The following is a 16,482-nucleotide window of genomic DNA, read 5'->3' as shown; positions in this document are numbered from 1 at the left end:
TCTTTATATAGGGGGGAGGTCGGTTTGGGTGGCCCCCCAAAGCCCCAAACCCATCTAGGGCCAGCGGCCAAAGGGGGGAGGGGGAATTCTTCCCCCCCAAGTTGATCCCCCCTAGGGTTTTGGGGAAAACCCTAGGGTTGGCCGGCCTGGGCCTTGAGGGGCAGGTGCCCCTGGCCCATTAGGCCAGGGAGCATCCCCTCGGCCCATGCTAGGCCTCCTAGGGTCGTGGGCCCACTGGTGGGACCCCCGGAACCTTCTAGAACCTTCCCGGTCTTTCACCGGAAAAATCCCGAACTTTTCCGAAACCTAGAAATCAACTTTCCTTATATGAATCTTATTCTCCGGACCATTCCGGACCTCCTCGCGATGTCCTGGATCCCATCCGAGACTCCGAACAAACTTCGTCTCCATACCATATTCCAAATCTACTCGTGCGACATCGAACCTTAAGCGCGTCACCCTACGGTTCGCGAACTATGCAGACATGGTCGAGACTCCTCTCCGAGCAATAACCAATAGCGGGATCTGGAGATCCATAATGGCTCCCACATATTCAACGATGACTTAGTGATCGATTGAACCATTTACATACGATGCCGATTCCCTTTGTCACGCGATATTTTACTTGTCCGAGGTTCGATCATCGGTATCTCCATACCTTGTTCAACCTCGTTACTGACAAGTACTCTTTACTCGTACCGTGGTATGTCATCTCTTATGATCCAATCATATGCTTGCAAGCTAATCAGATGACATTCCACCGAGAGGGCCCAGAGTATATCTATCCGTCATCAGGATGGACAAATCCCACTATTGATCCATATGCCTCAACTCACACTTTCCAAATACTTAATCCCATCTTTATAACCACCCATTTACGCAATGGCGTTTGATGTAATCAAAGTACCCTTCCGGTGTAAGTGATTTACATGATCTCATGGTCGAAGGACTTAGGCAACTATGTATCGAAAGCTTATAGCAAATTGAACTTAATGACTTGATCTTATGCTATGCTTATTTGGGTGTGTGTCCATTATATCATTCACCTAATGACATAACCTTGTTATTAATAACATCCAATGTTCATGATCACGAAACCATGATCATCCATTAATCAACAAGCTAGTTATACAAGAGGCTTACTAGGGACTCCTTGTTGTTTACATAACACACATGTATCAATGTTTCGGTTAATACAATTATAGCATGGTATGCAAACATTATCATAAACACAAAGATATACTATAATAACCATTTTATTATTGCCTCTTGGGCATATCTCCAACAGTCTCCCACTTGCACTAGAGTCAATAATCTAGTTTACATTTGTAAAGATATAACACCTTGGCCTTCTGGTGCTTTATCATGTTTTGCTCACGGGAGAGGTTTTAGTCAACGGATCTGACTGTTCAGAATTGTATGTATTTTGGAATTCATTTGCGTCTCAACGCATCACTTATTTTCCAAATGAGTCGGCATTAATTGTATATGCTTAGTCCTCTGGTGGAACCTTAATTCCGCGGTCTGAAAATAAGTCACTAATATTGTCATACACAATATAGCTTGAAAGTTCTGACACTATCGGAACTACACCAAGTTCTCAAAGAACTTTTCGACTTAACATCCTCAGTCATTGTCAAAACAATGACATACTCTGCCTTCATTTGTAGAATCCGTCACAATATTTAGAACTCATCTAAATCTGGCATAGACATATTCTAGCTCATTGTGCTACCCTTTTAAATAACACTTAGCCTAATTGAGATTGAAAATTTATTTTATATGTGACCAAACTAATATCGGTGCAACACTTTACAGCGATTTGTTTGTCATTACCCATATAAAACTATATATATCCTTGGTTCTTCTAAAGCACTCAGGGATATTGTTACTGTTGTCCAATGATCATTACATGAATCATTCTGGTATATGCTCGTAACACTTTAGAGCACATGATATCTGACTTTGTACATATTACTCGTGATCTAAAATCACTCATGTGTTTTTACTCATCGAGTGTCAAATACACTCAAGTCTTGTTAAACCTTTACATGAAAAGAACACCTTCTTAATATTGAACCACTTCAATATTCATTCTATGTACTTTGACTTAAACTTATTATGTGTTTCAATCTATCTTCATAGATCTTGACACTAAATATGTTTCAGTCCATATCTTTTCATTGAAGTTAATTCTCAATGAAACCTTTTTAATCAATTATATAATTACATTATTTATAATCAACGATATGTCATCTACATAAAGTGTTACAAATATGTCTCAGCGCTCCCACTTAATTTCTTGCAAATGCAAGCATCTTCATCGTTTCTTGTGAAATCAAAAACTCTTTGACTATTTCATCCGGTAAAGATTCCAACTCCGCGATACTCACTTCATCCAATTGAAGTTCGTATACCTATCTAGTATTCCACGGACTAGCAAAAACTCTTGGTTGTATCTAGTATACATCCTTCATACACACTTCTGGTAAGGAATGTATTTCTGCCATCCTTCTATCATATCTCATAAAAGAAATATGTAGCGATTACTAGAATAATCCACATAGACTACAAGCATTGCCACGGAAGATCTAATCTTATCGTAGTCAACTCTTTGAACTTTGTCGTAAACAACTTTTCGATAAGTCAAGCTTCTTTAAGGATATTCCATCCAAGTCCATCTATTTTATAGATCCATTTACTTTCAAAAAGTATTCATCTATCTTGGATTTCATGGCGCATAGCCATTTTAACGGAGTCAGGGCCCATCATAACTTCTTTGTTTGCAGTTGGTTTATCATTGTTCAAAATCAATCCTTTGTCCACAAATCATTTATTTGATCACAAAGTAAACCATACCTACAAGGTTCAATATGTACTTCGATCTCCATGGCTAAAACACTTTGTAGTCATGGGAGCCATGATTGTCGTAGCTGCTTCCGGAACCATTTCTGATGCTGCGCTACTCTGATCATTATGCTCAGGTTCATAAACCTTATCAAGTTCTATTGTCCTCCCACTCAAATACTTCGCTAGAAAACAATTTCTTGGAAATAAGCAAGTAACATTAACAAACACTTTTGTCTTTTACTTCATAGTGGGAAGAATTCCCAATCCATTCTCTTGGGATAACCAACAAAGATATTCATCCGGTTTTGGTTGTAAACTCATTTACTTATACCAAAATTTTAATAAAGGACTATTAGGGTTTATACCCATGCCATAACTTGTATGGTGTCATTTCAACGGATCATGATGATGCTCTATTCAGTGTAAAAGCGGTAATCTCTAAAGCATAATCCACAGAAGTATAATGGCTTCATATTATTTTATCTCATCATTGATCCAACAAGGTTTGGATACGTCTCTCGGACACTTTATCATCACTATGATACTCCAAGAAACGTGAGTTGTAGAACAACTTCATAACTCTCTTAGATGTTCGCTAAAACTCGTAATTCAAATATTTCCACTATGATCCAATCATAGATATTTGATTTTTCTATTACGATGATTTCCACTTCATGCTGAAATTTATTTGAATCCATTCAAATGTTTCAAACCTCTTCCTTATCGAATATATCCACATATATATACTCAATTCATTGTTGGAAGTTTTCATGAAGTACAAGAATCTCCCGCACACAACTATGCCCAGTGAACCACATATATCATCATGTATGTTTCCACTAAGTTAGTTGCCCGTTCAACTCTTGGCCTATGAACGGTATTTAAGTCATTTCCTTTTAGAAGAGATTTGCAAGCGCCAAATGATTCAAAAATCATATGGCTCCAAAAAATTCCATTCAAATGGAGTTCCTTCATGCGTTCCTTTCTAACATGACCTAAATGGCAGTTCCACTAATGAGTGGAATTCAAATCGTTTGCCTTATGGCATTTTAGCGTCAGTGTTATGTATGTGTGTTTCACCATTAATATTTATAATAACTTATCCATCGTACATGGAGCAATGTCATAATTTGAACAACTCGTTGTTTTCATTTGACCAGAGCAAAATAACAATTTATTAAGTTCTTTATTATAAACTCTAAGGGCTAGGTAGAATGCCAACGACAAACATAATAACACTTTATTATGTTCCAGACGTGCATTATTACCATATTCCTTATCAGTCACTTAGGCCATCGTATTCTTGTATTGCGTTGTATGACATCTCATACCAACCAATCTGGTACAAATACCCAAGAATTTTATTATGTGACCAAGCAAGGAATACATCCATAACATGTATATCATCTATATACACCTGAGCTAGACTTTCTAGTCTTTTCCTTTCTTTCTGCCAAAATATCTTTATGGTTTCTCTTTTAGCTTTCCCCATTCTCAGAAAACACTTGACCTTCAATAACTTCTAGGTCCATTGGTCAAATACCAATAACCTTGAGGTTCTTACCTTGAAGTTGATCATCATATGACAAGTGTTCCAGACTTCACTATTAGTAACTTCGTAATATGATGAACAATTTCAGTCATAATTTTATCCATCATATCATGACGACTTTCCGAGACCATGTCTGCACATGCTAGGCTCGTAAAGTTTAACCTCAGTATTCACATGTGCAAATCTGGCTTGCACCCGTTGTATGCACACGTAGAATCTATCACACCCGATCATCACGTGATGCTTCGAAACGACGAGTCTTAGCAACGGTGCATACTAAGGACGATCATTTCATGGATATGCGAATATCGTTAGTGCCCAACTTAGTTGGAGGATTGGGACGCCTGGCGTCTTCAACCTTCGTACATTCCCATAAAACTTATGAGTTTATGTAGTCTCACTAGATTATATTCTATCATCTTGCAATAAGGTCTTAGATATCACATATATCTCATACCTCGCTTATTTCTGAAAACAAAATTTTCAGCTCCTTACTTTTCAAATGGATTTGAACTTCAAGTTTCACGGAGACAAGATGATTGGGTACTAATTGAAACCATTGCTCTTTGAATCATCAATGTGAGGTTTACTAAAAGTTTGCATTAGGACTTAATCATATCTTGATTCTTTAACAATACGGTACCAGTCCGTAAAGTTACTTGTCAGACTTAACAATATTTCTATCTCAATTACAAGACTAGCGCATGGTAGAAAACGGATGCCAATTCTACAAACTTTAATTCAAAATACTATTCAGACTATGTTCATGATAATTAGTTCATGTTTTAATCTAATTACTAATGAACTCCCACTTAATACAACATCCCTCATGGTTGTTAAGTGGCACACGATCCATATCCACTACACCAAAACCGATCATCACGTGAGATGATGTAGCTTCAATGGTGAACATCAACATGTTGATCATATCATCCATATGACTCGTGTTCAACCTTTCGGTTTCCTATGTCCCGATGCCATGTCTGTACATGCTAGGCTCGCCAAGCAAACCCAAGTATTCCGCGTGTGCAAACATGGCTTACACCCGTTGTATGTGAACGTAGAATCTATCACATCCGATCATCACGAGATGCTTCAAAACGACGAACTGTAGCAACGGTGCATACGAGGGGAGAACACTTTATTATCTTGATATTAATGTGAGGGATCATCTTATAATGCTACCGTCTCGATCTAAGCAAGATAAGATGCATAAAGGATTAACATCACATGCAATTCATAATATGTGATATGATATGGCCTTTCTTCTTGTGCTTTTGATCTCCATCTCCAAAGCACACGAGCATGATCTCCATCATCACCAGCATTGTATCAAGGTTCATGGCACCGCTTCATGGTTGTCCATCACTTATAGCTACTATAACAACTACTTGAAATAAAGCTATTACATGATGAATAGACACGCAGGTCTTAACAAATTTAAAGACAACCATTAGGCTCCTGCCGGTTGCCATAATACAATAATGAACATCTCATACATCAAATATAATCATCATCACATCATGGCCATATCACATCACCAAACCCCTGCAAAAACAAGTTAGACGCCTCTAATTTGGTTTGCATATTTTACGTGGTTTAGGGTTTTCGAGTAAGATCCAATCTACCTACGAACATGAACCAAAACGGTGATACTAGTGTTGTCAATAGGAAGAGTAAATTGCAATCTTCACTATGGTGGGAGAGACAGACACCCGCAAAGCCACTTATGCAATACAAGTTGCATGTCAAGCGTGGAGCAAGTCTCATGAGACGCGGTCATGTAAAGTTAGCCCGGGCCGCTTCATCCCACCATCCTGCAAGATGCAAAGTACACAAACTAAAGCAACAAGAGCATCACCGCCCACAAAACCATTGTGTTCTACTCGTGCAACAGATCTATGCATAGACATGGCTCTGATACCACTGATGGGGTTCGTAGCATAGAAAACAAAAATTTTCCTACCGCAAGACGAATAAATCCAAGATCTAATCTATGGAACACCCAAGATCTAATCTACAAGATCGAAGCAACGAGATTGATGTGAGACTAACCCTCGAAGATTTCCAAAGCCTACGAGATTAGATCTCGTTGTTGGTGTAGACGATCATCCCCAGTGCTGCAATCCGGCAGCACTTCCGTACTCGGTCGCGCGTACGGTGTCGATGAAGCCCGTCCTCTCCCCGTTCCAGCGGGCAGCGGAGGTGTGGTAGATCTCCACGGAATCCCAGCAGCACGACGGCGTGGTGGTGGTGGTGGAGGAGAAAAACTGCAGGGCTTCGCCAAGCCGGTACAGCACTATGGAGGAGAGAGGGGGGCGGCCAGAGCTAGGTCTGAAGGGGTGAACGCCCCCCCTGCCCCCTCCCCTCTTTATATAGGGGGGAGGTTGGTTTGGGTGGCCCCCCAAAGCCCCAAACCCATCTAGGGCCGGCGGCCAAAGGGGGGAGGGGGAATTCTTCCCCCCCAAGTTGATCCCCCCTAGGGTTTTGGGGAAAACCCTAGGGTTGGCCGGCCTGGGCCTTGAGGGGCAGGTGCCCCTGGCCCATTAGGCCAGGGAGCATCCCCTCGGCCCATGCTAGGCCTCCTAGGGTCGTGGGCCCACTGGTGGGACCCCCGGAACCTTCTAGAACCTTCCCGGTCTTTCACCGGAAAAATCCCGAACTTTTCCGAAACCTAGAAATCAACTTTCCTTATATGAATCTTATTCTCCGGACCATTCCGGACCTCCTCGCGATGTCCTGGATCCCATCCGAGACTCCGAACAAACTTCGTCTCCATACCATATTCCAAATCTACTCATGCGACATCGAACCTTAAGCACGTCACCCTACGGTTCGCGAACTATGCAGACATGGTCGAGACTCCTCTCCGAGCAATAACCAATAGCGGGATCTGGAGATCCATAATGGCTCCCACATATTCAACGATGACTTAGTGATCGATTGAACCATTTACATACGATGCCGATTCCCTTTGTCACGCGATATTTTACTTGTCCGAGGTTCGATCATCGGTATCTCCATACCTTGTTCAACCTCGTTACTGACAAGTACTCTTTACTCGTACCGTGGTATGTCATCTCTTATGATCCAATCATATGCTTGCAAGCTAATCAGATGACATTCCACCGAGAGGGCCCAGAGTATATCTATCCGTCATCAGGATGGACAAATCCCACTATTGATCCATATGCCTCAACTCACACTTTCCAAATACTTAATCCCATCTTTATAACCACCCATTTACGCAATGGCGTTTGATGTAATCAAAGTACCCTTCCGGTGTAAGTGATTTACATGATCTCATGGTCGAAGGACTTAGGCAACTATGTATCGAAAGCTTATAGCAAATTGAACTTAATGACTTGATCTTATGCTATGCTTATTTGGGTGTGTGTCCATTATATCATTCACCTAATGACATAACCTTGTTATTAATAACATCCAATGTTCATGATCACGAAACCATGATCATCCATTAATCAACAAGCTAGTTATACAAGAGGCTTACTAGGGACTCCTTGTTGTTTACATAACACACATGTATCAATGTTTCGGTTAATACAATTATAGCATGGTATGCAAACATTATCATAAACACAAAGATATACTATAATAACCATTTTATTATTGCCTCTTGGGCATATCTCCAACAAAAACACCTCATAAAAAAGAAGAGAGAAATAACACTACGAGCAGAAGTGCTCCTGCATTGCATAGAACGACTCCCACATCGAAGACCTAGACATGGAGAGTTACAGTTCCTCGTTCCCGCCACTGGATCTCAACTGGTCCCCCTCGGCCGCCACCGTTCATCCGCTACACCCACCACAGTACTATTTCCTAGATGGTACGCGGCCGCCACCGCTCATCCGCTACTCCCCCCCCCCCCCCCCCCACCCACAACATGTAGCCCGGTTTTTTTCTGTTTTCAAACTTCAAATTTTTTTATTTTAAAGTTTCGAAAATTCTGGAAAAATATATCAGGACATGGGCAATGTTGTATCTAGCAATGCATACATTTTCAGAACGAAATATATTATATTATGCTCTCAGAAAAAATATCTTGATTTATGAACAGTAACTAATATCTTGATTTTGTCAGTTTGTGATATTTTGTCATCTTTGTTGAGTCCAAAATACAACATATTTTTTTCTAAAAATTTTCACAATGATAGATTTCAATATTGTCTACATCTTCGTATTTTTCAATTTTTGGAAAAATATAAATCTAAATTTTTAGAGGTTATAAAATGGTTTGTGAATGTGTCACCTACACAACTTTTTTTACACCAAAATTTGTCTTCATTACACATGACATTAGAAATGTCGGGTTTCCATGGAACCACTTTGTGAATGTGTAGAATTTCGAGACGTACTCATTAAATCTTATGTCCGAAGTTTACAATATTTTGAAAATCTATTTTAAACGAAATTTAAAAACTGGAAGCATATATGCCAAAACACCACTCCCCTCTTGCGGTTGGCAAGTGAATATATGACGAAACATTATCTCGCCTAGGATTAGCCCATCAATGACAACATCCCATCCCAGATGTTTTAGGAAAAATGACAGCAGCCGACAGTGGCGCTGCTACGTGTCACCATTCCTCCTAGCTATGCAATACACGTATTTCAGTTGTCTTGAATGCAAACTGGATCACTCCAGTTCGGGAAACATATGTGTCCATATTCACACGTGTTTGCTTTCGACCGAGCGTTGCAGCGAAGCTCCACGTAACCAGAAGCCGTACTCATATATAGGCAGTCGCGGATGAGAAAGATGCAAATGCAATCGCATCCAGCCATCGACTGTTCTTGATCGACTCCTCTCCAATCCATCCCATGTCGCCTTCCCCTGCGGAAGAAGACGACGCCTGGGGAACCACAGCGTCGTCGTCGTGCTTCGCTGTAGCCTGGCGCGTATGGATCCTGTGCCTGCTCCACGTCGTGCTCGCCTTCTCGTCGGTGGCCGTCGCCGCCGCCGTGGTCGTGCTACTCCCATTCGCGTGCATGGCCGCTTCCCTCTGCCTCGTCTGCGCGAGCGCGGCGCTGCTCGTCGCGCCTGCGGATGGAGAAGCCGAGCGCGGCGGCTCCGACAACGACGACGCCTCCTCCGGAGAAGAGGAGGATCACGAAGGGGAAGCGGAGCTGGAAATAAGCTATTTTCAGGAGTGTACTCCTGCTTACGCGGATGGAGCTCAGTTCACTGATCCTCGCGGTGATGAGCAGGGGCAATTCTTCTGGGTGGATGCTGGTAGCTACTACTGTTACAAAAAGGTGAGCATGCATATCTTTTGTTTCCCCTGCACGCTAGCTGCTGTTTTCATTCGGATCGGCTTGCTTAGACAGCTTAGTTAGTTACTGGATCGTTGTGCGCGTGCAGTTTTATGATCTCCTGGCTTTCTGGAGACGCAAGGAGACAGCCGGCTGGAGGTGAAATTAAGTTCATTGGACAGGTTCAGGGCAGTAGGATTATGAAGTATCCGCAAAGACTGCAAGTTCTGCTCGTGCCGGGGCGGGGCATACGAAGAGGAGATACTGGAATACGGCGGGGGCTTCAAGACGTTCATGGGTTCAGGTTCCAGAATCATTATGGGTGTCACAAGTGATTGACATTTACTTTGTGTTGAAGCTGTTATATGGAGCGAATAGTTGGGCTATATACACTGACCAAACTATGCAAATGCAAGTTTATTTGGGGATTTCATGCTTTCTGGAGAAGCAAAGAGGCGACGGAAAAGGAAATTAAATCCCAACGCTTAATGTTTTTTTTTGTAGGAGAACAACGCTGAATGCATGAATATACTCCGACGCAACACTTCCATAGCGATTCAGAACTGTTTGCCATGGGCTGCAAGGCCAGCCATACGGCCATATAGCCGGCCCCTTTGACGTAAAAGTGACCCGTCCACGACTCATGGAGCTTACGTTCTTTTTCTTTCTCATTTCTTAGATTTACTAGTTGAATGCCCGTGCGTTACTATGATTCTTTTTTCCTCACAATGTATGAATACAATAGTTATAAAAATTCACGTGTATCAAAAAGACTATGTCGGTGAGTTCCTTCGGAGCATTGGCAATGTCTATTTTCGCCCCGCCCATGATCTACACAGGTGGGACATATTATCAAATAAAAACTCTGCATATCGAAATATGAAACATGCATATAAAGATTTTCTCATTGCACCTGTTTTGTCTGGTTAAAACTCTGGATATCAATCATGGTTCCTAATTCCTAGCTAGGTACAGGATATGGCACAGATGAGCATACGCAGCAAGTTGTTGTAAAAAAAAAAAAAAGCATACACAGCAAGTTAAAAAAAAAGAAGTCTACATACACCTAGTTGGAAAATCCCGTGAAAGAAAATCAAGGACCGCAGTGGCGCTGTCAGTGTCACCTTTATCATCCTCTCAAAAGAAAAATGTCGCTCACCCTCCTCCATCTCCCTCCGCCTGCTCGCCCGTGCGGCTCTCCTCCGGCTCGCCCACGCGGCCATCCGCCTCGCCCTCCTCCATCTCGTTGTCGCGGCCATTTGCCGGCTCGCCCGCGCAGGTCTCCACCTGGCCCGCACGGCCCTCCGCCTTGCCAGCGCACCACTTCGCCTGGCCCGCGCGGCCCTCCACCTGGTCGCCGGCGCAGTCATCCGCCTCGCCCGCGCGGTCCTCCGCCTGCTCCGGCTCCGGCACCCGCCGCAACGTGACCCGGACGAGCACGTCATGCCTCCTCTTTCTGAAACTTAGGCTCTTGTAGCTGCAGAAAGCCTGTTATGATGGCAGCGAAGAGTAGAGCTTTCGCCTCAGCCTGTAATGGTGACGTCGCCGAAAGAGTGGAGACTTGCAACATGAGGTTGTGGTAGTCTCCGCACTGGCTGAACTTTTTTTTTTAGATATGGGAGCAGAGCCCCGCACTGGCTGAACTGTAGAAAAACCTAATCCCGCTGGCTTGTCCTGTTGCACCTGGTATTCGGCATGCTCTCCAAGATGCGTCCAAATTGTTTTTGATGTGTAGAAAATAGTCCCACAATATTGCCACAGCTCCTCTACAAAGAAAGCTGAAAAAGAAACAGAGGTACATATCATGTATATGATCAGACCGTATGAATTTCTTACAAATGGTCGAGACATGAAAAGTTATAGTGCACTTTCCATGAATTTAAGCATTATTTACTAATGAGCCGTGATTTACTCTCTCCCTACCGTATGGGTTGTCTTCACTTTGAACTTCATTAGATTCTTTTGTTGCTTCGTGGGGTTGATATATATTCCCTTCTTGTTTGCTCTGCCATTGGCTTTGAACATGCATAAGATGGTCACTCTAGACATGTAATCACAAACATGCACACCAAAGATTGTTTATGATTAGGCTAACAGTACATGGTCATTGGCGTTGGTTGTTGCCTCGTGTTGCTACTGACTTGGGTGGGCTTCATGTCTAAAATGGAAGCAGACTGAAGTAGCAGCCAAAAAAGCCAGTGGCTCCAAGGTTCTGGATGCTGGACCTTCTGAAAGTGAATCTACCATGACCTCTTCGATTTCACCCAAACAACCATCAATATCTATATCCAAGGTCAAGCGCCATATTTCATTGTTTTTTTTTTTTGCACTTTGCACAAAGGTGTCCCCACGATAATACTTAATTATCTCTTGTATTTGTTTTCCTGTAGATGTAGCAAAACCATTTTGCCTTGTTCCAGAAACCCATTTTTCTTTGGCAGCTGTTCAATGTTTACAGAAGGTATCCACAAGTTATCAAACATGTATTACTTTTAACTTGTGTTGTGAAGTTTAAAGTTTTTAAACAGTGACTACTGAATTGCGATTACTTGCCGCACACTGGTGCAAAATTGATGATTGCTTGTCTGATGCGTTTTCCCTTTTCTGAACATTACTCATAATTGTAGTCATTCTGATGCGTTTTGCCTTTGCATGACCGTATAAGTAAAGAAGCAGAAGACATGCATGTTCTCATTTCATTGTGGTTCATTATTTTGAAGTCCCATATGGTTCTGTAATAGTATTGGAGATAGATTTGAATGAGGAATTGATGATTATCTCCTCCGAGATCAGTTCCCTTTGATATTGTTCTAGTGTAGCAAGAAATTGTGATTTACGTGCTGAAGATTCACGATATGTGCCTTGTTTTGATTGTTTTTATGCTTGCCGGTTGATATAATATTAGTCCTGCTGAATATTGTGTAGTCCCTGGCCAGTTCACCAACTTTCAGCTCACTGGCTCTAGCAGCATCTTTACTGGCTTCTCCACGGAGTTTGTCGGCCGTGCCTGCAAAGGAGGATGACACCGCCAAGCTCGTCTACAGCCACCCGCCTCTGGCATCGTCAAGGTGACCGTCGGGAAGAAACTCCTAGAGCCTGTCCCTGAGGACCGCAAGGACATGACAGACACTCAACTGCCTTGAGGTTAAGCTGGACGTGGACATCGCCAACAGTAGCCGTGTGGCGGTTCTCAACACTGTGAACCTGCCGCTGGTGAAGGAGGTTGGGCTGGGCGCTGACCTTGTTAGTATCGATTCCCACTCCATGTGCTCGCCTGGTTTCGCCAGCGACTCAGGTGACGTACATTGTCCGTGGCAGCGGCCCTGACGGCAAGCGCGTCATGGAGACCCACATCGAAGGCGGCTCCCTCTACATCGTGCCCCGCTTCCATGTAAGAAAAGAATCATCTGATTCCGATTGTTAGCTTTGCGTGAATCTGTCACCTGTGAGCTAATGATGATGATATTTTTGTGCAGCCCGATCTTCAGCCACCTGGCGGGAAAGACCTCGGTGTGGAAGACGATCTCGCCGGAGGTGCTGGAGGCGTCATTCAGCACGACTCAGGAGATGGACAAGCCCTTCCGATCCAAGAGGCTCGACTCGGTGATCTTCTAATACTTTGGTTGAGACAACACTTAGGGCGCAAATTTCAAACTGTAAGCATATCGACCGTAGCGCGCATTTGTCGCTGGACAGAAGAAGGTGAATGGCAGCGACAGTGGACGTTTGATAGGAGAAGGAGAATGGCAACGCCGAGCAAGTTTGTGCAGGACAACCAGGGGACAATTGAGCAATCAGAACGACGATGGTGCATGCTATCCCATGGCTGATTGTTTTCCATGTACATCCCTTCCGAGATCCCGTGGCTGATTGTTTTCCGTTCCTGATTGCTTATCGCGACTGTTTCATATTTTTGGGAAGTGAAGATGTTGTGGCTAAGGATGGCTAGATTTAAAGCAGGAAACGATTGGACGGTCAAGATGTCTCTAATCTTTGATATCAAACATTTTTGATGACGTACCAACTCAAATATAATACTAGTAAAGATAAGCACTGTAGCCCCCCTCCCCCTCTCAAAAGAAAAAATAATGTACTTTCCAGACAAAACAAGTATACTAGTGATGGTTTATACTTTATACATCACTCGAATACAGAATTCCATCAGCTTAGTTCGCCCAATAGCTTGAATACCATTCAAGGAACATTGGCCGGCGCAACATCCATAACCAGTGATTGATCGACCTAGATAGAGTGTCCATGCAAATGTAGGATTGATCTTTGTTGAGAGGTGGACAGCGACCCTGAACAAGTGGTAAAGAACCTGAAACCAGAAAGAGGAAAACTGCAAAAGAAACTTATGTCTACTGCAAGGTGGATCGTTTTTTAGAGAACATGACTGACACTGGTAGAAAAACGCTCATCTATACCGGTTCCAGAGGGGCATTCGTACCGGTTGAGCAACCGGTATAAATTATCCGGCACTAAAGGCCCCCCCCCCCTTTCGTACCGGTTGCTTACGAACCAGTATAAAAGGGGCCTCCACGTGGGCCACCAGGAGAGCTCAGGGCCAAGGAGTTTTGGTACCGGTTGGTAATACGAACCGGTACCAAAGGTTCCACCCGCGGCAGGGAATTTGCCCAAATCTCTGCCGCGGCAAAGAATTGGATTTTTAGGGTTTTTGCCCAAATTACATGTTTGTTTCATATCGCGTCGATGCACCAGAAACGCGTTTGGGTTTAGGTAGTACATGAAGATCAAGATGATGCATAGCAAGTTGGTGCATATAATATAACACACATGTAATTGCATAAGATCGCAAATTAAGTAGCACTATGCATGAAGATCGATCTTCATGCATAGTGGTACTCTCCGAGACGTACTCTATATATGTCTATTACATGTAGCATAGTGGTACTCTTCGAGTCAACTATATATGTAACATGTACATCTTCATTCATAGTGGTACTCTGCGAATGGTGGTATGACGTCCCGAAGGAAAAATCTCGCCAATTCCTCGCCTATTGCTATGAAGCGGTCATCGATTGAGAGCTTGTTCCGCTTTCTTGCCAACTATAAAAGAATAAGATACAAATGAATACATGAAACAACTATTACTGAAACTCAGCACAACTTATGATAAGAAAACAAATTTGTGAAGATTGTTTTTGTACCTCTTTATTTCTTTCATTATTCGTTCTCTCGCTGACAATTCTGCAGATGTACTCGCAAACGAAGAATCCAAAGAGATCGGTCCCTTGTGGTTGTTGCGGGCATTTCTTTACAAGAATATAATTCAATCAAACAATAGTCAAGTATGATAATTAAAGGTGTGTGGACCTAGGTAGTACTACTTACTTTCGCACGCCATCGCAGCTTCGGTGTCCATTCACGGGACTTATCTTCCTTGATGAAAGTTTGCCATACGCTGCTCGACAAAAGAAAATGCATAAAAGAGTCATCAATTAGTTCAAAGCAGGAAATTAACGAAACAAACCGATAAGAATTAAAATTACCTTCTGAGCATTAAATAACAAGACACGTATAGTTCCGATTTTTTGCTTAGTGAGTCAAAGACTTCAACTTCTCCAATTTCCATATTGATGACGAGAAGAATAAAGTGAAACCTACGCACGTTTCAATATGTAGTGTCATATATATAAGTCATTAGTTAAAATTTTGACATACGGTGAGCAAAATATAATGTGTTATAAGACAGTAAGACTCACTCGAAGTTGTAAGGCCAAATTATTAGCTTTTTGTCACGTTGTCGCTTCAAAAACCTTAGCAAAGTCTGCGGTGTATCCTTGTTATAGAGGGGATCTTCTATGGTTTTAACATGCATTGTGTGCGGGTCAATGAACCCAATGTCTGTGATATCGTCCCTTTTGCATTCGAGCTTCTTCGATCTGCATAATATAGCGCACAAAAGATTATAATCTGCAGATAATGAACGAGCTGAGCTAAAGACTTCTCAAATTAAATAAATAAATCACTTACAGACAATAGCAACTGATGATTGATTTGTCGAGGGCCCGGAGAATGTATAACTGAAAGAGTTCGGTGAAGTCAACGTTCACACAGTACTCCTGGAAGTAGTGCTCTTCCCTAACTCGCACCATGATAGTCTCGATCCCTTCCTTTGAGGCATTAAGGTACCACGAATGCAAGTTACGCATACATGTTGGTACCTTCCTGAGATTCTCGACCAAATCTTTCCCTTGAACAAATTGATATGCTCGTTCAGCGAAGGCGTAATCAGTTGTGTCTTGTCGAGAACTTTGAACGGTCTTCCCGTCAAACACCTTGAGAGGGGCGACCGATTGAACGGGTTGTTGTCCGAGCTGGTAGACTTGGTGTATCCCTTTTATCTCCCTGATACCCGATTTAACGGGTTTTGTCGCCTCGATCATCTTGTCATACGATCTTTCAATAGAACGCGCATAGTCAGATGGCGGCGATGGTACAGGGTCATATAGATTCTCAACGGTACGTACAACTTTCACCGAATCTAGTGTCTTCTCGAAAGGTATCTCTGGCACTTTCGGTGCAAAAAATTTCTTCAACTCGGCCTGAACGGCCTCCGCGTTTTCCTCTGGAGTTTTTTCCCAAGGTAACTTCTCAGTAGGCGGCAGTTGTTTCTCCTTTTTAGCTTTCTTCCTAGGCGGCGTACCGTTCCGCTTAACGGACGTTGTCTTACGCGGAGGATCTCGAGATGGTGGACTCACGCTGGGGTCCCTCTCAGGTAGGTGTGGACTTGGCTGCTCACCAGGACTGCCACCAGGAGGAGTCGATGGCATTTGCTG

At 42.8% G+C, this 16,482-nt stretch overlaps 1 protein-coding gene and 1 pseudogene across 1 annotated transcript; both read left to right on the top strand.

Annotated features, from left to right (window-relative positions):
- The first annotated feature begins 9,207 nt into the window (after positions 1-9,207).
- LOC127298235 (uncharacterized) lies at positions 9,208-10,306 on the top strand. Its single transcript, XM_051328147.2, has 2 exons — positions 9,208-9,682; positions 9,789-10,306. The coding sequence occupies exons 1-2, from the start codon at positions 9,248-9,250 to the stop codon at positions 9,840-9,842; spliced, it is 489 nt and encodes a 162-aa protein (XP_051184107.1). The 5' UTR covers positions 9,208-9,247; the 3' UTR covers positions 9,843-10,306.
- A 2,099-nt stretch (positions 10,307-12,405) lies between these two features.
- On the top strand, positions 12,406-13,294 carry LOC127304104 (glutelin type-A 1-like; annotated as a pseudogene).
- The last annotated feature ends 3,188 nt before the right edge of the window (positions 13,295-16,482 follow it).

Source organism: Lolium perenne, chromosome 5, assembly GCF_019359855.2.
Source record: "Lolium perenne isolate Kyuss_39 chromosome 5, Kyuss_2.0, whole genome shotgun sequence".
Classification (NCBI taxonomy): Eukaryota; Viridiplantae; Streptophyta; class Magnoliopsida; order Poales; family Poaceae; genus Lolium; species Lolium perenne.
Note: the sequence above shows the minus strand (reverse complement) of the source record. Positions and strands in the feature narration are given on the sequence as shown.

Bases quoted from the DNA above. Each gene is read 5' to 3' on its own strand.
- LOC127298235 (XM_051328147.2), top strand. From the start codon at position 9,248: ATGTCGCCTTCCCCTGCGGAAGAAGACGACGCCTGGGGAACCACAGCG. The intron at 9,683-9,788 runs GTGAGCATGCAT...GTGCGCGTGCAG, and splicing joins GCTACTACTGTTACAAAAAG to TTTTATGATCTCCTGGCTTT.